This window comes from Saccopteryx leptura, chromosome 3 (genome assembly GCF_036850995.1).
Source record: "Saccopteryx leptura isolate mSacLep1 chromosome 3, mSacLep1_pri_phased_curated, whole genome shotgun sequence".
Taxonomy (NCBI): Eukaryota; Metazoa; Chordata; class Mammalia; order Chiroptera; family Emballonuridae; genus Saccopteryx; species Saccopteryx leptura.
The window spans coordinates 249,809,635-249,828,710 of record NC_089505.1 but is presented as its reverse complement, the minus strand read 5'-3'; the positions used below and the strand labels follow the sequence as shown (position 1 = coordinate 249,828,710).

The following is a 19,076-nucleotide window of genomic DNA, read 5'->3' as shown; positions in this document are numbered from 1 at the left end:
CAAATAAAAAAACCCACCAGGGGGCACAGTAGAGACAGGTCACAAATCAAACTTTCATAAAGCAGTTCCCCAAAATCAAAAATTTTTAAGAACCTCCGGTATAGCCTAGCCATTTAATATTTATATTCTGCACCGAATAGTCTGACAAGACGAAGCAAAGAAAGCACCCTACTAATATGAAAATAAAAAATATATACTGCCATATTTCCCCATATATAAGATGCACCCTTTTCTGAAAAAATTCGGGGTCTAAAAACTGGGTGCATCTTATACAATGGTTGTAAAATTTTGAGGGGGGGTTGTAGATTTTTAAAGAAGTGTGGCATTTCAAATCCCATAGATGGAACTGAGGATGAGGCAATATATAAAGACAATGATTATTCATCAGACACAGATGAGTACAAGCTAATGGATGGGAGTTTTGACAGTGATGAGTTGTATCAATTTTATGATGAATAAAACTTGCGTTCAATAACTTTGTGTAAGCCTGACCAGGCAGTGGCGCAGTGGATAGAGCGTTGGACTGGGATGAGGACCCAGGTTCGAGACTTCAAGCTCTCCAGCTTTGCTCATCTGGTTTGAGCAAAGCTCACCAGCTTGGACCCAAGGTCGCTGGCTTGAGCAAGGGGTTACTCAGTCTGCTGAAGGCCCACGGTCAAGGCACATATGAGAAAGCAATCAATGAACAACTAAGGTGTCGCAACGAAAAACTGATGCTTGATGCTTCTCATCTCTCTCTGTTCCTGTCTGTCTGTCCCTATCTATCCCTCTGACTCTCTCTCTGTTAAAAAAAAAAAAAAAGATAACTTTATGTAATACATTTTTTTCAAATTTCTTGCCCCCAAATTAAAGTGTGTCTTATATATATGGTATAAAACACGGACACAAGCACATCATATTTTATACACACATATATATGATATATAAATAATATAAATAATTGAGTCTATTCTCTTCCACTGATTTGTCTATCTTAGGCCAGTATCATCACTGTGTGTTTTATAGCAGTGGTCCCCAACCCCCGGGCCACAGACCGGTACTGGTCCATGGGCCATTTGGTACCGGTCCGCAGAGAAAGAATAAATAACTTACATTATTTCCGCTTTATTTATATTTAAGTCTGAACTTTGTTTTATTTTTTTAATTTTTTTTTCTTTTTCTTTTTTTTTTCATTTTTAGAGAGGAGAGAGAAACAGAGAGAGAGAAGGGGGGAGGAGCTGGAAGCATCAACTCCCATATGTGCCTTGACCAGGCAAGCCCAGGGTTTTGAACCAGCAACCTCAGCATTTCCAGGTCGACGCTTTACCCCACTGTGCCACCACAGGTCAGGCTGTTTTATTTTTTTTAAATGACCAGATTCCCTCTGTTACATCCGTCTAAGACCCACTCTTGACGCTTGTCTTGGTCACGTGATACATTTATCCATCCCACCCTAAAGGCTGGTCAGTGTGGCCCTGGCCGGTTGGCTCAGTGGTAGAGCGTCCGCCTGGCGTGCAGAAGTCCCGGGTTCGATTCCCGGCCAGGGCACACAGGAAAAGCGCCCATCTGCTTCTCCACCCCTCCCCCTCTCCTTCCTCTCTGTCTCTCTCTTCCCCTCCCGCAGCCAAGGCTCCATTGGAGCAAAGATGGCCCTGGCACTGGGGATGGCTCCTTGGCCTCTGCCCCAGGCGCTGGAGTGGCTCTGGTCGCGACAGAGCGGGGGGGGGGGGGGGGGGGGGGGGGGGGGTACGCAGAGCGTCGCCCCCTGTTGGGCGTTCCGGGTGGATCCCGGTAGGGCGCGTGCGGGAGTCTGTCTGTCTCTCCCCGTTTCCAGCTTCAGAAAAATACAAAAAAAAAGAAAAAAAAACACAACCAGTCCGTGGCCCAAAAAGGTTGGGGACCACTGTTTTATAGTAAACTTTTAAATTGGGGAGCACTCTTTTCATACTTTGTTCTTTTTCAAAATCGTTCTGGCTCTTCCAAGACCTACTTGGGAATTTCCACATGGAATTAACAAATAGTTTAGTAATTTTCAATACAAAAATCCTGTTTAGAATATGACTTGGAATTGTCTTTAATCTATAGAATCAACCTGAGTAGAACTGATACCTTAACAATATCAAGTCTTCCAATCCAATGTGGTTGCTCTCACCATTTATTTTAGGGCTTCTTAATTTCTCTCAGAAATGTTTTATAGTTCAGCGTACAAATTTTACATGTTCGATTAAATTATACTTGAGTAGTTCATGTTTTTATTCTATTATAAATGGTATTTTTGTCTATTTCAATTTTTTTTTTTTTTTTTTTGTATTTTTCTGAAGCTGGAAACAGGGAGAGACAGTCAGACAGACTCCCTCATGCGCCCCACCGGGATCCACCCGGCACGCCCACCAGGGGCAACGCTCTGCCCACCAGGGGGCGACGCTCTGCCCCTCCGGGGCGTCGCTCTGCCGCGACCAGAGCCACTCTAGCGCCTGGGGCAGAGGCCAAGGAGCCATCCCCAGCGCCCGGGCCATCTCCGCTCCAGTGGAGCCCCGGCTGCGGGAGGGGAAGAGAGAGACAGAGAGGAAGGAGAGGGGGAGGGGTGGAGAAGCAGATGGGCGCCCCCTCCCCCCCGTGTGCCCTGGCCGGGAATCGAACCCGGGTCCCCGCACGCCAGGCCGACGCTCCACCGCTGAGCCAACCGGCCAGGGCCTATTTCAATTTTTAATTGTTCATTACAATTTTATAGAAATTTCAGATTTTTGCATAGTCTTTGTATCCCAAAATCTTGCTAGATTCATCATTATTTCTAGTACTTTGCAATATACAAAATCATGTCATCTGAGAATAATGATTATTTTACTACTGACTTTCCAATCGAAATGAGTTTTATTTACTTTTCTGGATTTAATGTACTTACTAGGACTTCTAATACAACTTTGACTATAGCTGGTCAGAGTGAAAAACTTCAACTTTTTCCCCATTTTAGGTGGAAAATGTTTAGTCTTTCATTGTTAAATATGATGTTAACTGTAGGTATTTTGCAGATGCCCTTTTATTAGGCTGAGAAAGTTCCCTTCTATTCTAATTTGCTAATAGTATATTTTTCAAGAATGAGTAATAAACTTTGTCAAACACTTTGCTATACTACTGAGATCATGTTTCTTATTTTATTCTATCAATATGATGAATTATATTAAAACCATAGTCCTCAGATAAACTTTACATGTTCATGTATATATATTGTCCTTTCTACAAATTGCTGGATTTGACTTATAAATATTTTTAAATTTCTGCACATATGTTCATGGTGAATACTGGTCTATAGTTTTCTATAATGTCTTTGACGTTGCTATTGGTGTAATGCTAGGTTCTACTTCCTGAAAGAAATCTGGATTATGATTGGTGTATTTTTTCATTAAATATTTGCTAAAATTTCAGTAAAGCCATCTGGCCCTGGAGTTTTCTTTCTAGAAACATTTTAAAATAAGTACTCAATTTCATTAATATATATATATATATAATTCTACTTTATGTTGAAAAATTAAGATTTTTCTATTTCGTTTTATATTGCTTTTAAATATTTGTGTTTCAAGGAATTTTTCCATTTAACCTAAAATATAGAACTTAAAATTATTCATAATATCCCTTGTTGTCTTTTAAATACCTTCAGGGAAAACTCAAGATAAAAAAACAGACCCAGAGAGTTAAGTTAAGTTGATCAATGCAATAAAGCTTAACAACAATGCTGGGTGACAGGATTTTTTTTTCTTTTTTGTATTTTTCTGAAGTTGGAAACGGGGAGGCAGTCAGACAGACTCCTGCATGCGCACGACCGGGATCCACTCAGCATGCCCACCAGGGGGCGATGCTCTGCCCATCTGGGGCGTTGCTCTGTTGCAACCAGGGCCATTTTAGTGCCTGAGGCAGAGGCCATGGAGCCATCCTCAGCACCCGGGCCAACTTTGCTCCAATGGAGCCTTGGCTGTGGGAGGGGAAGAGAGAGACAGGGAGGAAGGAGAGGGGGAGGAGTGGAGAAGCAGATGGGCACTTCTCCTGTGTGCCTTGGCTGGAAATCGAACCCGGGACTCCTGCACGCCAGGCCGATGCTCTACCACTGAGCCAACCGGCCAGGGCAGGATTTCTTGAAGTACCTTCTGATCTAATTTCCTTTGCTATGTTAGTTCCCTTTGAAGAATTTACACAGAAGCTTAAACTGAGAGATACTAACTATAAATTGATGTTCCTCAAGCTACATTTTTTGGACTAAGTGTAGAGAAAAGGGAACAATAATATTTCCATTCCAGGTAGGTAAAAATCAAACCATATTGTTTCTAAGATGTTCTCCAACTTGAATACTACTGGTTTCTGGGCTGATGATGTTTATAATTGTTTTTATCCTTCTTGGTTCTTCCACATTGTGGTTCAAATCAAAATAGACAATAAGTTATTGAAAAGTCATAAAAATACATCTTCAGGTTTTCTCAATGTTATTAATCCCCTGCCTTAAAAGTCACACTCTTATTTTTTTAAAAACCTAATTATATTGTGTAGGTCATTAACACATTTTATTCAAAAGACATAGCTCTCAAAGTTTTCCTTTGTGTGTAAATCAAATTCAACCCCAACCTATTACATAAAGTTCTCCAGGTTTTCCTCTGATTTTATCTTATCTTACTCTATGTTATGTCACACTTAAACTCGTTAGCTGACCTGACCTTTTCTTTTAGCTTTGTACTATTCCCCATCCCTAACTCTCAAAAAAAAATATGGTATTTTCACAAAAGAACGCATATTCAAGAGTCTTCTTTTACTTTGAGCACCAATTATTCAAGACTTGTGTATGGCTGCTCCAGAGTTCAATCTGAGTTATCACCAAGAATATCATGCAGTAGCCCCTGACTTTTTTTTTGTTATCGATCTGCCGTTTATTTTAACACATTAAGAAGTTTCAGCACACAATTCATAGTATGACTTTTACTTCCTTCTTGAAGACATTCTTTACAAATAATTTGGCTTCTTGCTCTAACTTGAACCAATTTATGGCATACTTGTTATCCTGGGATTTTCAGTGGTGTTAGAGATTTAGTTCTCAGATTTCATTGCATCTTCTCTATCTTCTATTTCATTTCTCTAGATACATAACATATTCAAGGATTTAAAAAGGTAAATATCCCAAGTCCTTAAAAAGAACTGATTTCCACATGGCAGAGCAGATACAAAATTATTCAAATTTGTGGTAGACTATCAAAGTATCATATCATAGACTTCACCACTGAAACTACAAACTGGTGTTGCCATAATATCAAAACTTGACAGTATGGATAAAGAAAAGAGCTAGCACTTTACTTAAAGACTCTTTACCTAAAAACCTGAAAAATTTACAATACACTATACTTGAGAAAACCTTTCGTCCCTTTCTTCATTACAGTTCTGAGGCCCTGGCCGGTTGGCTCAGTGGTAGAGCATCGGCCCAGTGTGTGGAAGTCCTAGGTTTGATTCCTGGTCAGGGCACACAGGAGAAACAACCATCTGCTTCTCCATTCCCTCCTCTTCTTCCCCCGCAGCCATGGCTCAAACGGTTCAAGTTGGCACTGAGCGCTGAGGATGGCTCCATGGCCTCGCCTCAGATGCTAAAATAGCTCAGTTGCCAATCAACGTAGCAGTGGCCCAGATGGACAGAGCATCAGCTGGTAGAGGGCTTGCTGGGTAGATCCCGGTCGGGGCACATGTGGGAGTCTATCTCTGCCTCTCCACCTCTCACTTAATTAAAAAAGAAAGTTAGGCCCTGGCTGGTTGGCTCAGCGGTAGAGCATCAGCCTGGCGTGCAGGGGACCTGGGTTTGATTCCCGGCCAGGGCACATAGGAGAAGCGCCCATTTTGCTTCTCCACGCCCCCCTCCTTCCTCTCTGTCTCTCTCTTCCCCTCCTGCAGCCAAGGCTCCATTGGAGCAAAGATGGCCCGGGCGCTGGGGATGGCTCCTTGGCCTCTGCCCCAGGCTCTAGAGTGGCTCTGGTCGCGGCAGAGCGACGCCCCGGAGGGGCAGAGCATCGCCCCCTGGTGGGCAGAGCTTCGCCCCTGGTGGGCGTGCCGGGTGGATCCCGGTCGGGCGCATGCGGGAGTCTGTCTGACTGTCTTTCCCTGTTTCCAGCTTCAGAAAAATACAAATAAATAAATAAATAAATGAAAATAAATAAATAAAAAAGAAAGTTACTGCAAGAAAGCAGAATAAAAGTAATCCTCAGTGAACTAGGTGAAATTAAAATTCAGGATCATTAAATTACTAAGTAAATGATAAATCATAGCTGGTAGATTAAGAAACAAAAATTATATGATAACAAGACTTATGATTTTTAATCTAAAGTAACAAATGGACAAGTCAATTTAAAAGAAAGAAAATTTTAAATACTAAATGGCATTTTAGGAATAAAATATTTAAGAACATTTTTTATCTGTTCACATTCAATTGATTTTTACTGATATTAAAAAAGGCTAGCGCCTGACCAGGCAGTGGCGCAGTGGATAGGGCACTGGAATGGGATGCGGAGGACCCAGGTTCAAGACCCCGAGATCGCCAATTTGAGTGCGGGCTCATCTGGTTTGAGCAAAGCTCACCAGCTTGGACCCAAGGTCGCTGGCTTGAGCAAGGGGTTACTCGGTCGGCTGTAGCCCCATGGTCAAGGCACATATGAGAAAGCAATCAATGAACAACTAAAGTGTCGCAACAAAAAACTAATGATTGATGCTTCTAATCTCTCTACGTTCCTGTCTTGTCTGTCCCTATCTATCCCTCTCTCTGACTCTCTGTCTCTGTAAAAAAAAAAAAAAAAAAAAAAAAAAAGGCTAGCCCTGGCCAGATAGCTCAGTTGGTTAGAGCACCTTCCCAAAGCACAGAATTGCTAGTTAAATTCCCAGTCAGGGCACACACAGAACAGATTGATGTTTCTCTTTCCTTCTTTTTCTCTCTCTTCCCCACACCACCCCCATTCCCTTTCTCTTTGGCTAAATAAATTTTAAAAATAAGTGAAATTTAAAAATAATGTTTAATTAAAAAAAGGTTGGCTCTGGCCAGTTGGCTCAGTGGTAGAGAATCAGCCCAGCATATAGATGTCCCAGGTTCAATTCCCAGTTAGGGTACACAGGAGAAGCACCCATCTGCTTCTCTACCCCTCTCCCTCTTGCTTCTCTCTCCCTCTCCCCTTCTCCTTCTCTCTCTCTCTCTCTCTCTCTCTCTCTCTCTCTCTCTTCTCCCTCTCCCTCTCCCCTTCTCATTCTCTCTCTCTCTCTCTCTTCTCCCCTCCTGCAGCAGCCATGGCTCAATTAGAGCAAGTTGGCCCCAGGGCATTGAGGATGGCTCCACGGCCTCCACCTCAGGTGCTAAAAAAAAATGGTTCCAGTTGAAAAGGAGCAACAGCCCCAAATGGGCAGAGCGTTGCCCCCCTAAAGGGCTTGCCAGGTGGATCCTGGTCAGGGTGGATGCAAGAGTCTGTCTCCCCTCCTCACACTGAATATATTGAATATATAAATACAAAAAAAAATGTCTCCAAAGACTTCTGAGCTGGTGAATAAAAAGTTTGGGAGTAAACCAGAAATTACTCTTCAACATACATATTATTTAAAAATTGGAGTTCATCTGGTCCATTTAGCTTTGGCAGATGACACAGTGGATAGAGCATCATCCCAGAGAGCCGAGTTTTTGAGCCCCAGGCAGGGAACATATGAGAAGCAATCAATGACACAACTAAGTGGAACAAGATACTTCTCTACCCCGCCTCTTTCCCCACCCCCTTTCCTTCCTCTTACTCTCAAAAAAACCAAAAACAAATAAACTAAAGAAATCTGGTCCATTTAAGAAAAAAAACATAAAGGAGGTACAGATATGAAGAAGGAAATCAAATTAACATTAGATTAACCTTTTCTATGAAAAAGTTTTCTTTTAAATTTTATTGATATTAGAGAAAGAAAGTGAGGGAGAGAAACATTGATTTGTTGTTCCATTTATTTATGCATTCACTAATGGACTCTTATAATGTACCCGGATAGAGGATTGAACCCACAACCTTGCCATGTTGGGCCGATACTCTAACCATCTGAACTACCTGACCAGGGTTTAAAAGTTTTGTTTTCACAAAGAAGAAAAACACTAGTCTAAGTAAAGAATATAAACATGTAAATTTCTCTGAGATAACCTGATTGAGAGCAGAAATTAACAGCACAAAGTAAAGTCAGTATCTCTACATTTCCAAGTCACCTGTAAATATTCAAACCAGAAACAAAACTACTTAACTTTGTGACTGTTTAGTTAAAATTAGAGTAGTGTCCTAATGGCTAAAGATGACTTCAGTTTCTACAGATAGTTAGTTCATTATGCAAAAGAAAACTTTCCTTAAGAGTCTGCCAAACTCTTCTTGGGTCACCTTTAAATGAAAGAAAATTGAGAAATCTTTTTAGATAAAAACTATTTTTAGTCTTTCATCTACATTCAGTCTACAAAATAGGCCCTGTATTTCATTTAACCAAAACCATTAAGAATTATACTGGTTCTAACAACAGTAAAAAAAAATAGTTGAATCTGATTTTCCACTCAGACTTTCAAAATGTGCCCCAATCTAGTCCCCTGCTTAAACTATCTAAAGTAGGATCTTACACAGTCACTTTTCCAAGTTATCATGCCAAGTTACAAGGTCTCAACTTTGAGCAAATCACCCCAACAGAGTATACATTTCAACTATAGTCCAGACAGATTAGCCAACAGACAGAAACAAAGTCACAATGGCATAGAATAATTTAACTCAATAAAAAGTGAACACTGAATTGAGAGGGGAAAAAAAAATCAGGCCTGGCCAGGCCATGACGCAGTGGATAGAGCGTTGAACTGGGATGCAGAGGACCCAGGTTCGAGACCCTAAGGTCTCCAGCTTGAGTGCAGGCTCATCTAGTTTGAACAAGGCTCACACAAGTTTGAGCCCAAAGTCGCTGGCTCGAGCAAGGTAGTCACTCAGTCTGCTGTAGCCCCTTGGTCAAGGCACATATGAGAAAGCAATCAATGAACAACTATGATGCCGCAACAAAGAACTGATGCTTCTCATCTCTCTCCCTTCCTGTCTGTCTGTCCCTATGTGTCCCTCTCTGACTCTGTCTGTCTCTGTCACACACACACACACACACACACACACACACACACACAAATCAGGAAATACTCTGTACTTAAACAAGTCCAGTTTGCCTAAAATTATTCATGTGTAGAAAAACAAAACATTAATTTTGTAAGATTTATTATCAGACGCTGTACAGGATTGGGATTAAAAATATGACTCTGGAGCACGACTGCCTGAGACCAAGCCACAGTTTTGGTACTTTACCTGCTGCTGTGTGGCCTTAGCCCAGTTACTAGTCTCTGCCTGTTTTCTCTTCCATACAATAGGTAAAGTATTACAACCTCTCGCATCAGGGTACCATGAAAATTAAAAGACTTGAATTGTATGAAATGCTTATAATAGTGCCTGGCACATGTTGTTATTTATGAAAATAAGTATGATGACTGCTAACTACTGAGTTTCCCTAACAGTACAGCCTTTAAAATTCTCCAACTAGTTGTATATCTAGCACAGCTAGTCCAGCTGTGAGCCCTTACTAGCTTCCTCGGTCAGGAAACACTCAGCATCTGCTTCCTGCCAGGCACTGTATCACACTCCCACTGTCAACACTTCAATTCTTGTACTCGTGAAAATGAGCTTAACCAGGCTTTCCTTATTATTATTATTTTTGTGTGTGTGACAGAGACAGAGAGAAAGGGACAGATAGGGACAGACAGACAGGAAGGAAGAGAGATGAGAAACATCAATTCTTTGTTGTGGCACCTTAGTTGTTCATTGATTGCTTTCTCATATGTGCCTTGATCATGGGGCTACAGCAGACTGAGTGACCCCTTGCTCAAGCCAGCGACCTTGGGCTCAAGCTGGTGAGCCTTGCTCAAACCAGATGAGCCTGTGCTCAAGCTGGCGACCTCGGGGCCTTGAACCTGGGTCCTCCGCATCCCAGTCCGACGCTCTATCCACTGTGCTACTGCCTTGTCAGGCGCTTTCCTTATTATTAAAGCTTGCCGTGTTACATGCCATATTTAACTATAATTAAATAACTATTTCTCCTTGATATTACTCTTACTTTTCTCTCCATTTTTACATTCATTTAAAAAAAGAGTTAAACAAAAAATCTCAAATACAAAGGCTGAGATACTAGTATACTGAATCCCATAATCTGGCATTCAGATTTGACCATTAACACAAGAAGACTTATTTCACTTATAAGTCCACTTGACTATTTGAGAGCAAATATCAGATATTATTAACTGTTCAGTATTTAACTCTAGAAATACTCTTTAAAAAATAAACCACAGTAACATTATACCTAAAATTATTAATAATTACTTGATATTAATCAGTGTTCAGATATCCTCAAATATCACAAGTGATTTTACAGGTTTTTTACTCCCATCGTATTTGGCAATTAAGCAATGTGTCGATAAAATGAAAGTGACCTTGATGATAACAATAACAGTTTCAGTATAGTAACAGAGAATGAAAGCCAGATTGCAGAAGACTGCAAAATTAGCAAAAATAAGGCAATTAAGAAATTGTGTATGCCCTTCTTTTGAGAAGTTCAAATATGACAAAGAATGGAGAAGAACTGGGAAGTGCATGAAGAATCAGGATCAAGGAGTTAATTATGTTTATAAACTGAAGAGAGATGGAGCAGCTGAAAAACAGAAAGAACCTAACAAAATACTGTCCTGGAAATGAGAAGGAATAAGATCAAAAGCACAAGCAAAGAGGCTGGCCTAGAATAAGGGATGCAAAACCCCAACTCTGACACTGGAGGAAGGAGTCAGTTAAGTATGAATATGAGACTGGAAAAGTTTGTTGTGTGTGGCAAGGAGGGCTGGAAGGTTGGGGGGGGGGTAAGGAGATGTTAAGGATAACACGTTGGGGGGGGTGATAAGGAGATGTTGAGGATAACACTTAAAATGTTCTAAGAATTAGGAGAGAAATTAAGTAAAAGGAGGGTATTAGAAATGACTATGCAGGGTATCTGGATAGACTATTGAAAATCTAGGTGTGGTCCTGGCTGGCTGGCTCAGTGGTAGAGTGTCGGCTCGGTGTGTGGAAGTCCCAGGTTTAATTCCCAGCCAGGGCACACAGGAGAAGCACCCATCTGCTTCTCCACCCCTCCCCACTCTTGCTTCTCTCTCTTTCTCTCTCTTTCCCTCCTGCAGTCATGGCCCCACTGAAGTGAGCTGGTCTTGAGCGCTGAGGATGGCTCCATGGCCTCTGCCTCAGACGCTAAGAAGAGCTCGGTTGCTCACCAAGCAACGCCCCAGATGGGCAGAGCATCGCCCCTAGAGGGCTTGCTGGGTGGATCCTGGTTGGGGAGTATGCAAGAGTCTGTCTCTCTGCCTTCCCTCTTCTCACTGTATAGAGAAGAAAAAAAAATTCTAGGTACAATAAAAAGAGAATGAAATGGACAAACGACCAGATAGGTGAAAGAATACATTGATACTGAAATCTTACATAGCTTTCAAATACAATTTTAAAAGTCAGTTCTTTTGTGAAGCTTTTCTTGATTTCCTTAACCAAGGATTATTTTCCCTCCAAGTATTATTGGGACCTTTTTTTTCCCCCAAAATGGTTTAGTTCCACTATAATAGTTTATGCATCTCTTTTTCCCAGTAACTAGACCATAAGTACTTTGTGGGTGTTTATCTGTGTCACAGCGCTAAAGACAGTACCTTACAGCATATGATTCATAATCATACTACATTTTAAAAAGGATCACAAATACTAAAAGAACAAAACAGATAGTAACTACTTGAAGAGCTAAGGGGACCACTGAAAGCTGGGACTCACTGAGAGCTCAGAACTGAGCTGGGTCTAGAAGGGATGAGAAGGCAAGATAGAATATAAGCTGACCAGGAAAGTACTTCACGGATTGGTTTTAACGTTTTTTTTTATATGGTAGCTGTTTACAGATAACACTAAACTCTTACAATAATGGAAAGGTTTGTAAATAAGAAAAAGTACATTTACAATATGTGGCAGAAAAAAGTCTTAATTTTAATGTGGACAAGTTCATTTTGGAGAAATTAATCCAAACCAGTATAAAATATGATAAAAGCATACTGTATTCTAATGAACCAAGTAAGGAACAGAGGAAAAAAACTGTACACTGGATAAGAGTCAGATTCATTGCTGGCTGAACATTAACTTACAAGTTCAAACCTTTCCTGACAAGGTTCAACAGCTTCACCAAAGCACAGATGGAGTCATAAGAAAGAAGACTAAGTTCTGAGGATAAAACTGAAAGAGGCAGCTGTAGCAGTATATGACATTTATTTCAACTACCACATTTTTTTTAAAACTTGGCTTTTGCATCTGGATGTACCAAAGGTAACATCCATCTTGCTTCTGCCCCGATATATTTTTCTTAAAACCAGGTAAAGGAAAAGAAGATAAGAATCTGGGAAGTACTGTCCCCTTAGGACCTCTATTCCTTGACCAATAAACAAAAGCTAATTTCTTAGTACTTCATTCCTATCAGAGTTGTACTCCCAACACCCAATCTCAACTCTATTTGCAGCCTGAAGCCTAGCTAATTAGACTTTCATACGTCCTTCTTGCCCACTAGCAACTGGAAGAATAATTGTTCCATGCTCAAAATGAAAAGTAAGTAGCAAGGTACAATGCTGAGCAATCCCTTTTGATTCTAAAGAAACTATAATACCAACATACTAACTTTGCCAGAGACAAGAATTCTAGATCTAGATACAGAGCACTAGCCTGTTAACAACTCTATCTTGACCATATTTAAGACAGGTTTGGCAGTGATAAAAGTGACAGTTCTCAAATCCATAAGACTAGTCTGTAACAGGCTTCCAGCAAACTTGTTATGTAAGAGACCAGATAGTAAATATTTTAGGCTTTATGGACCAGTCTCTGTTGCAACTACTTGAGCATAAAACAGCCATACGTAAACAAATGGGCATGACTGTGTTCCAATAAAACTTTATTAATAAAACTGCTGACAGGCAGTAGTTTACCAACCCCTGGTCTAGAGAGTCATAATGAGGTTTGGTTTTGGTCAATTTAAACAGTAGGCTGAATGCAAAATATTTATCTTCATGTTAAAATAGAAACATACACCTACATATAATCAAAATTATGTAAGAAATTCATAAAGAAACAGTAAAATAAAATGTAAACAGTTGGGTTAGCAGAATTATGGGTAATTGGTCATGGAGTACACCATTTTAAAAAAATTGTAAAAGTTACAAAATGGAAGCTAAATGAATTAATATACAAGTAATTTCAGCTTACGGTACCTGCTACAAGGAAATAAACAGGGTACTACCCATGATAAGAGAGATACTGAGGAGGGAGAGAGAGAAAACATCTTCTGAGATTTGAAATACAACCACCAAGTCAGTTAAGTAAAGAACTTGATACAACCCTCTGAGGAAGACAAGGCTGCAGCTGCAGTGAAGCTCTATCCCCCCACTCCCGACTCACTGCTGTTCACTCTCACCAAGGCCCAAGTCTACCAGGCAGCCATGCCTTTTACAGACACTAGAGAGACACTCATAGAACGAGAGGTGGAGATTCACCGAACCAGAATTACTCTAACCAGCTGCAATGTAGTCTTTGGAAGAGACTTGTTCAGAGTGTGTGCTAACTTGTTCAGAGCTGCAAAGGAAGAGAATCTTAAAGTGAAAGGCCCAATTCCCATGCTACCAAGACTCTAAGAATCATTACAAGAAAAACTCGGCCCTGGCCGGTTGGCTCAGCGGTAGAGCGTCGGCCTAGCGTGCGGAGGACCCGGGTTCGATTCCCGGCCAGGGCACACAGGAGAAGCGCCCATTTGCTTCTCCACCCCTCTGCCGCGCTTTCCTCTCTGTCTCTCTCTTCCCCTCCCGCAGCCAAGGCTCCACTGGAGCAAAGATGGCCCGGGCGCTGGGGATGGCTCTGTGGCCTCTGCCTCAGGCGCTAGAGTGGCTCTGGTCGCAACATGGCGACGCCCAGGATGGGCAGAGCATCGCCCCCTGGTGGGCAGAGCGTCGCCCCTGGTGGGCGTGCGGGGTGGATCCTGGTCGGGCACATGCGGGAGTCTGTCTGACTGTCTCTCCCTGTTTCCAGCTTCAGAAAAAAAATGAAAAAAAAAAAAAAGAAAAGAAAAACTCACTGTGGGAAAGTTTCTAAGACTTGGGACTGGTTTCAGATGAAGATCCACAAGCAACTCATGACTTGTACAGGCCTTCTGAAGTTGTTAGAGATTGTTAGGGAGATTACTTCCATCAGTACTGAGCCAGGAGTTGACGAGGTTGAAGTCACCATTACAGATGCTTAAATCAACTTTTTAAATAAATTATCACTTGTTTAAAAAAAAAAACACAATAAACAAAAAACCAGAGCTTGATATAAGAGCATTCTACCCAGAACTCATAAGCAAGCAAAGGTGTTGATGAGAATGAAAGAAATTGACAAGTTTTAGGAAAAGAAAGCAAACTAATGAAACATAATGAACAACATGAAAAGTGGTTTTTATGAGGAAAAAAGGAAGAGGCACCTCATTGCAAGGTAAGAGGTCTCCAAACAAGGCAGGACCAGCTCCATCAAACGGGACGGAAAGTACAAAGCAGGCTCTGTGTGAGAGTTCTGGGACTTCCTGATGATATTTAAATTTACCAAATGTCCCCATTCCAACTCTCAGGATCTCCCTTTCCCCAATCATTGCCCTTCCACACAAGAAACCTTATCATTTTTATTAAGCTCCTTGGTCCTCTGACTGATCCTTGAATGAAGAATATGAAGATTGTATGTTCTGCTTTTACATTCTCCAATAATACAATCAGAAACAACCAGCCCACCCATACTACTTGAACTCTTCATTCTTCCCAGAAAGATCTTTTGCAGTAGCTACTTGTTTAGCAAAGTTTTGCCTTCATTAAGTACTTTAATTTATATGAATACAAGTTAACCGTTGGGTTAAGCCACTGAGATTTGAGGTTTGATTAGTAACTACAGCATACTGCAGATATTACTAATAAAAACATTTCTCTATTTTGATTACTTAATACTATAAGTCAAATTCACTACCCATTTAAAATAATTATGGGCTAACTTTTCTATGTACACATATAAAAGGTGTATAATATATATACATACATAGAGACATGTAAATACAAAAAAAATTCTTGATAACAAGAATATTTGACTTACAGTGTGAGCACATTTCCAAAGGATAACTTGCCTCATTTCCCTAAAGGGGGAAAAAAAAATTATTAGCACATATTTCTTTAAAAAGTTAAACTTAACTATTTTAAGTCACAGAATATAGAAATAAGCTGTAAACTAATGTATCTACATCTATGAACTATTATATAAGAAAAAGTACACAGTAAAAAAGAACTCCTGAATCAAATAGGTCTAAATGTGTCTGACTCTTAAAACATGATTAAAATTTATTTTAAATATTTTAATACCAAAAGCATGTTGTATATTAAATGTTAACACTAGGGATTTTCAATGCTAGAGTAGAGCTCAGAATAAAGTTTCTCCTGCCACCTCTATTTAATTGAAGAGTTTCCTTAAGACTGCAAAGCTGTTGAAGAGAAAAAAGCAAAAGCCATTACCATTTATACTTGCACTAACATAATTTTCTATATGATGTGCAACTAAAACAAGAAAAATACGTAATAATAGAGAAGTGGGTCCAATGCCAGACATGCAATTCAAATTTTTCTTTCCATAGGATGCCTTATCTCTATAAATAATAGATCCTAAGTTAATGTAATTCATCTGAATTCCTAATTTATAAAATATATTTAAAACCAACTACCTGTTTTTGGTGGTTTTTTTTTAATACTAGGATTCTAACTGAAACTTATTTAAGAAAAAAAAATGTTGTAGAAAAACTATGCCTGACTGATGGTGGCGCAGTGGGTAAAGCATCAACCTGTGACACTAAGGGCCCAGATTTGAACCCCGAGGTCACCAACTTGAGCACAGGCTCATCCAGCTTGAGTGTGGGATCAGTTAAATGATCCTTCAATCACTGGCTTGAGCAAGGCATCTCTGGTTCAGCTCAAGCACTACCCCCCGCCCCGCCCCCCCCCCCCCCCCCCCCCCCCCCCGCACCAAGGCACGTAGGAGAAGCAATCAATGAATAACTACAAATTGATGCTTCATCTCTTTCTTTTCCTGTCTGTTTATATCTCTCACTCACTCTCTCTGAACTACAGACCTGGGCCAATGCTTACAATGAAATAATCTTGATAACTAAGCCTAGGGAGATCAAGTATCATCTTACCAGATATAATAAGAGTATCTGACAAATTTCAATACTCATTTATAATAAAATAAAAACAACTCAGCAAACTAAGGATCCTCCTCAATCTATAAAAGCTATCTACAAAAGCCTACAGATAACATCATAATAAGGTAAAAGACTAAATGCCTTCTACCTAAGATCAGAAATGAGATAAAGATTGTTTGCACCAGTACAGTAAGACAAGATGCAAGAAATTCTGGGAGTAATTAAAAAAGAAAATTAAAAAAACATTTCCATTTAGAAAATACAAAATGCTTAGTAATAAAGTTAATAAAATATGTACAATGACTGTACAATAAAGGTTATGGAACACAGCTCAGAAAAATGAAAGATGACCTTAAAAAAAACAAAAACAGAGCTTTATCATGTTTATATATCTATCAGAAGACTAGCTCTTAAGATGACAACTCTCAACCATACAAATCTATTGATAAAAACAATCCCAATATAAATCCCCATAAAAGTCCTAATAAATCATTTCTACAATGTACAGGGAAATGCAAAGGACATAAGTAGCCAAAAAATTTGAATCTGACAGTATCTGACTTAAAGAATTATCCACACTGATCAGGCAGTGGCGCAGTCAATAGAGTGACGGACTGGGACGCGAAGGATCCAGGTTCAAGACCCCAAGGTCGCCAGCTTGAGCACGGGCTCATCTGGTTTGAGCAAAGCTCACCAGCTTGGACCCAAGGTCGCTGGCTTGAGCAAGGAGTTACTTGGTCTGCTGTAGCCCCACAGTAAAGGCACATATCAGAAAGCAATCAATGAACAACTAAGGCATTGCAACGAAAAACTAATGATTAATGCTTCTCTCTCATCTCTTTCCAGGCCTGTCTGTCCCTATCTATCCCTCTGTCTCTGTTAAAAAAAAAAAAAAAAAAAAAGAATTATCCACACACATTCACATAAACACAAACACACAAAGGTCAAAATGATTTTTTTTTTTTTTTTTTTTTAGTTTATTCATTTTTAGAGAGAAGAGAGAGAGGAGAGAGAGAGACTGGGGGGAAGAGCTGGAAGCATCAACTCCCATATGTGCCTTGACCAGGCAAGCCCAGGGTTTCGAACCGGTGACCTCAGCATTTCCAGGTCGATGCTTTATTCACTGCGCCACCACAGATCAGGCTCAAAATGATTTTTTGACCAAAGTGTCCTAGTCATTTAGTGGGGAAATATCTTTGCAACAAATGATACTAGAATAAAGAATATTAATATTAAAAAAAAAAAAAAGACAAATGTCCTGGCCAGTTGGCTAAGCAGTAGAGTGTCAGCCCAGCATGTGGAAGTCCCGGGTTTGATTCCCAGCTAGGGCACACAGGAGAAGCGCCCATCTGCTTCTCCACCCTTCCTCCTCTCCTTTCTCTCTCTCTCTTCCCCTCCTGCAGCTAAGGCTACAGGGGAGCAAAGTTGACCCGGGCGCTGAGGATGGCTTCATGGCCTCCACCTCCGGCGCTAGAATAGCTCCAGTTGCAACAGAGCAACAGCCCAAATGGGCAGAGCAGTGCCCCTGGTGGGCATGCCAGGTGGATCCTGTTTGGATACATGCAGGAGTCCATCTCTCTGCCTCCCTGCTTCTCACTTCAGAAAAATACAAAAAAAAAAAAAAAAAAAGAGACAAATCACCTAGACATTTTACAATAGAAATACACAGCACGTAATAAGCACATGAAAAGATGTTTAACATCATTAGACATTAGAGAAATCCAAATTAAAACTACAATGAGAAAAGTTGCAGACATATGAAGTGTTGCTGAAAACAAATAAACAAAAATTGGTTATGTACTGGGCCTTCTGAAATTCCCATAAATCTTCTCCCAGTTATTCAAATAATCTAGGTACTACTGCAAAGAGATTTTGGATATGTATTTAATATTCCAAATCAGCTGACCTTAAAGTAAGATTCTTCAGGTGGGTCTGTTGTAATCACAGGAGCCTTTTACAAACAGAGAGAAGTCAGAGATACAAAGCATGAGAAGAATTCAACATAAGGGAGATGGACTGGGCCAAGTGCCATTGAATGCAGGCAGTCTCTAGGACCCGCTGAGAGTGGCCTCCAGCTGACAGAGAACAAAGAAAACAGAATCTTACCCAGAACTCAGAAATCAGTTTTGCTGACATCTGAATTTTAGGCTTGTGATACCCTGAAGAGAACCTGTGCTGAACTCTGGCCTAAAAAACTATCAATTAATAGGGGCTGTTTTAAGCTACTAAATTTATGGTAATTTGTTACACAACAATAGAAAGCCAACACCCAGACATAAAGCAAGTAGCTAAAAATAAAAATGTTGACATACCAAATATTTGTGAAAACATGGAGTGTACCTGAAATTTTTATACATTGCTGGTGAGAACTCAAACTGGTATAGTCACTTTGGAAAAAAGGTCTGGTGGATTCTTAATATTAAGCAAAACATAACAGTGAGCAATGAAAACGTCCAAACAAAGATTTGTACAATATGTTCATAGAAGGTTTATTGTTAATAAACCAAACAAGAAACAATCTCAATACCCATCAACTGTCAAAAGTATATAAACAAACTGTGGTGTGTATCCAGTAATGAATAGGAAAGACTATTGCCCCGGCTAGGTAGCTCAGTTTTTAGATCACACCATTTGATTAGTAATGGAACCAGTAGAAGCTCTAAATCTAAAATGGTTAAAATTCCAAGCATAACAGATTCACGTAAGGTAAAAACCATGAAGATCTTTAAAAGAATTTAATGTAAACTGAG

General features: G+C 40.2%; 2 protein-coding genes and 1 pseudogene across 2 annotated transcripts in view; 1 reads left to right on the top strand and 2 right to left on the bottom strand.

Moving 5' to 3' along the window:
• C1D (C1D nuclear receptor corepressor) overlaps positions 1-19,076 on the bottom strand; it is a 495,080-nt gene that overhangs the window by 132,691 nt on the left and 343,313 nt on the right. The gene's annotated exons all lie outside the window — the stretch shown is intronic.
• Positions 1-19,076, bottom strand: part of PPP3R1 (protein phosphatase 3 regulatory subunit B, alpha) — an 86,985-nt gene that overhangs the window by 16,139 nt on the left and 51,770 nt on the right. Inside the window, exon 2 of the mRNA XM_066378097.1 lies at positions 15,231-15,270. Within this exon, the coding sequence (XP_066234194.1) occupies positions 15,231-15,270 (40 nt within the window). The remainder of the gene's footprint in view (positions 1-15,230; positions 15,271-19,076) is intronic.
• Positions 13,565-14,358, top strand: LOC136397409 (small ribosomal subunit protein uS10-like; annotated as a pseudogene).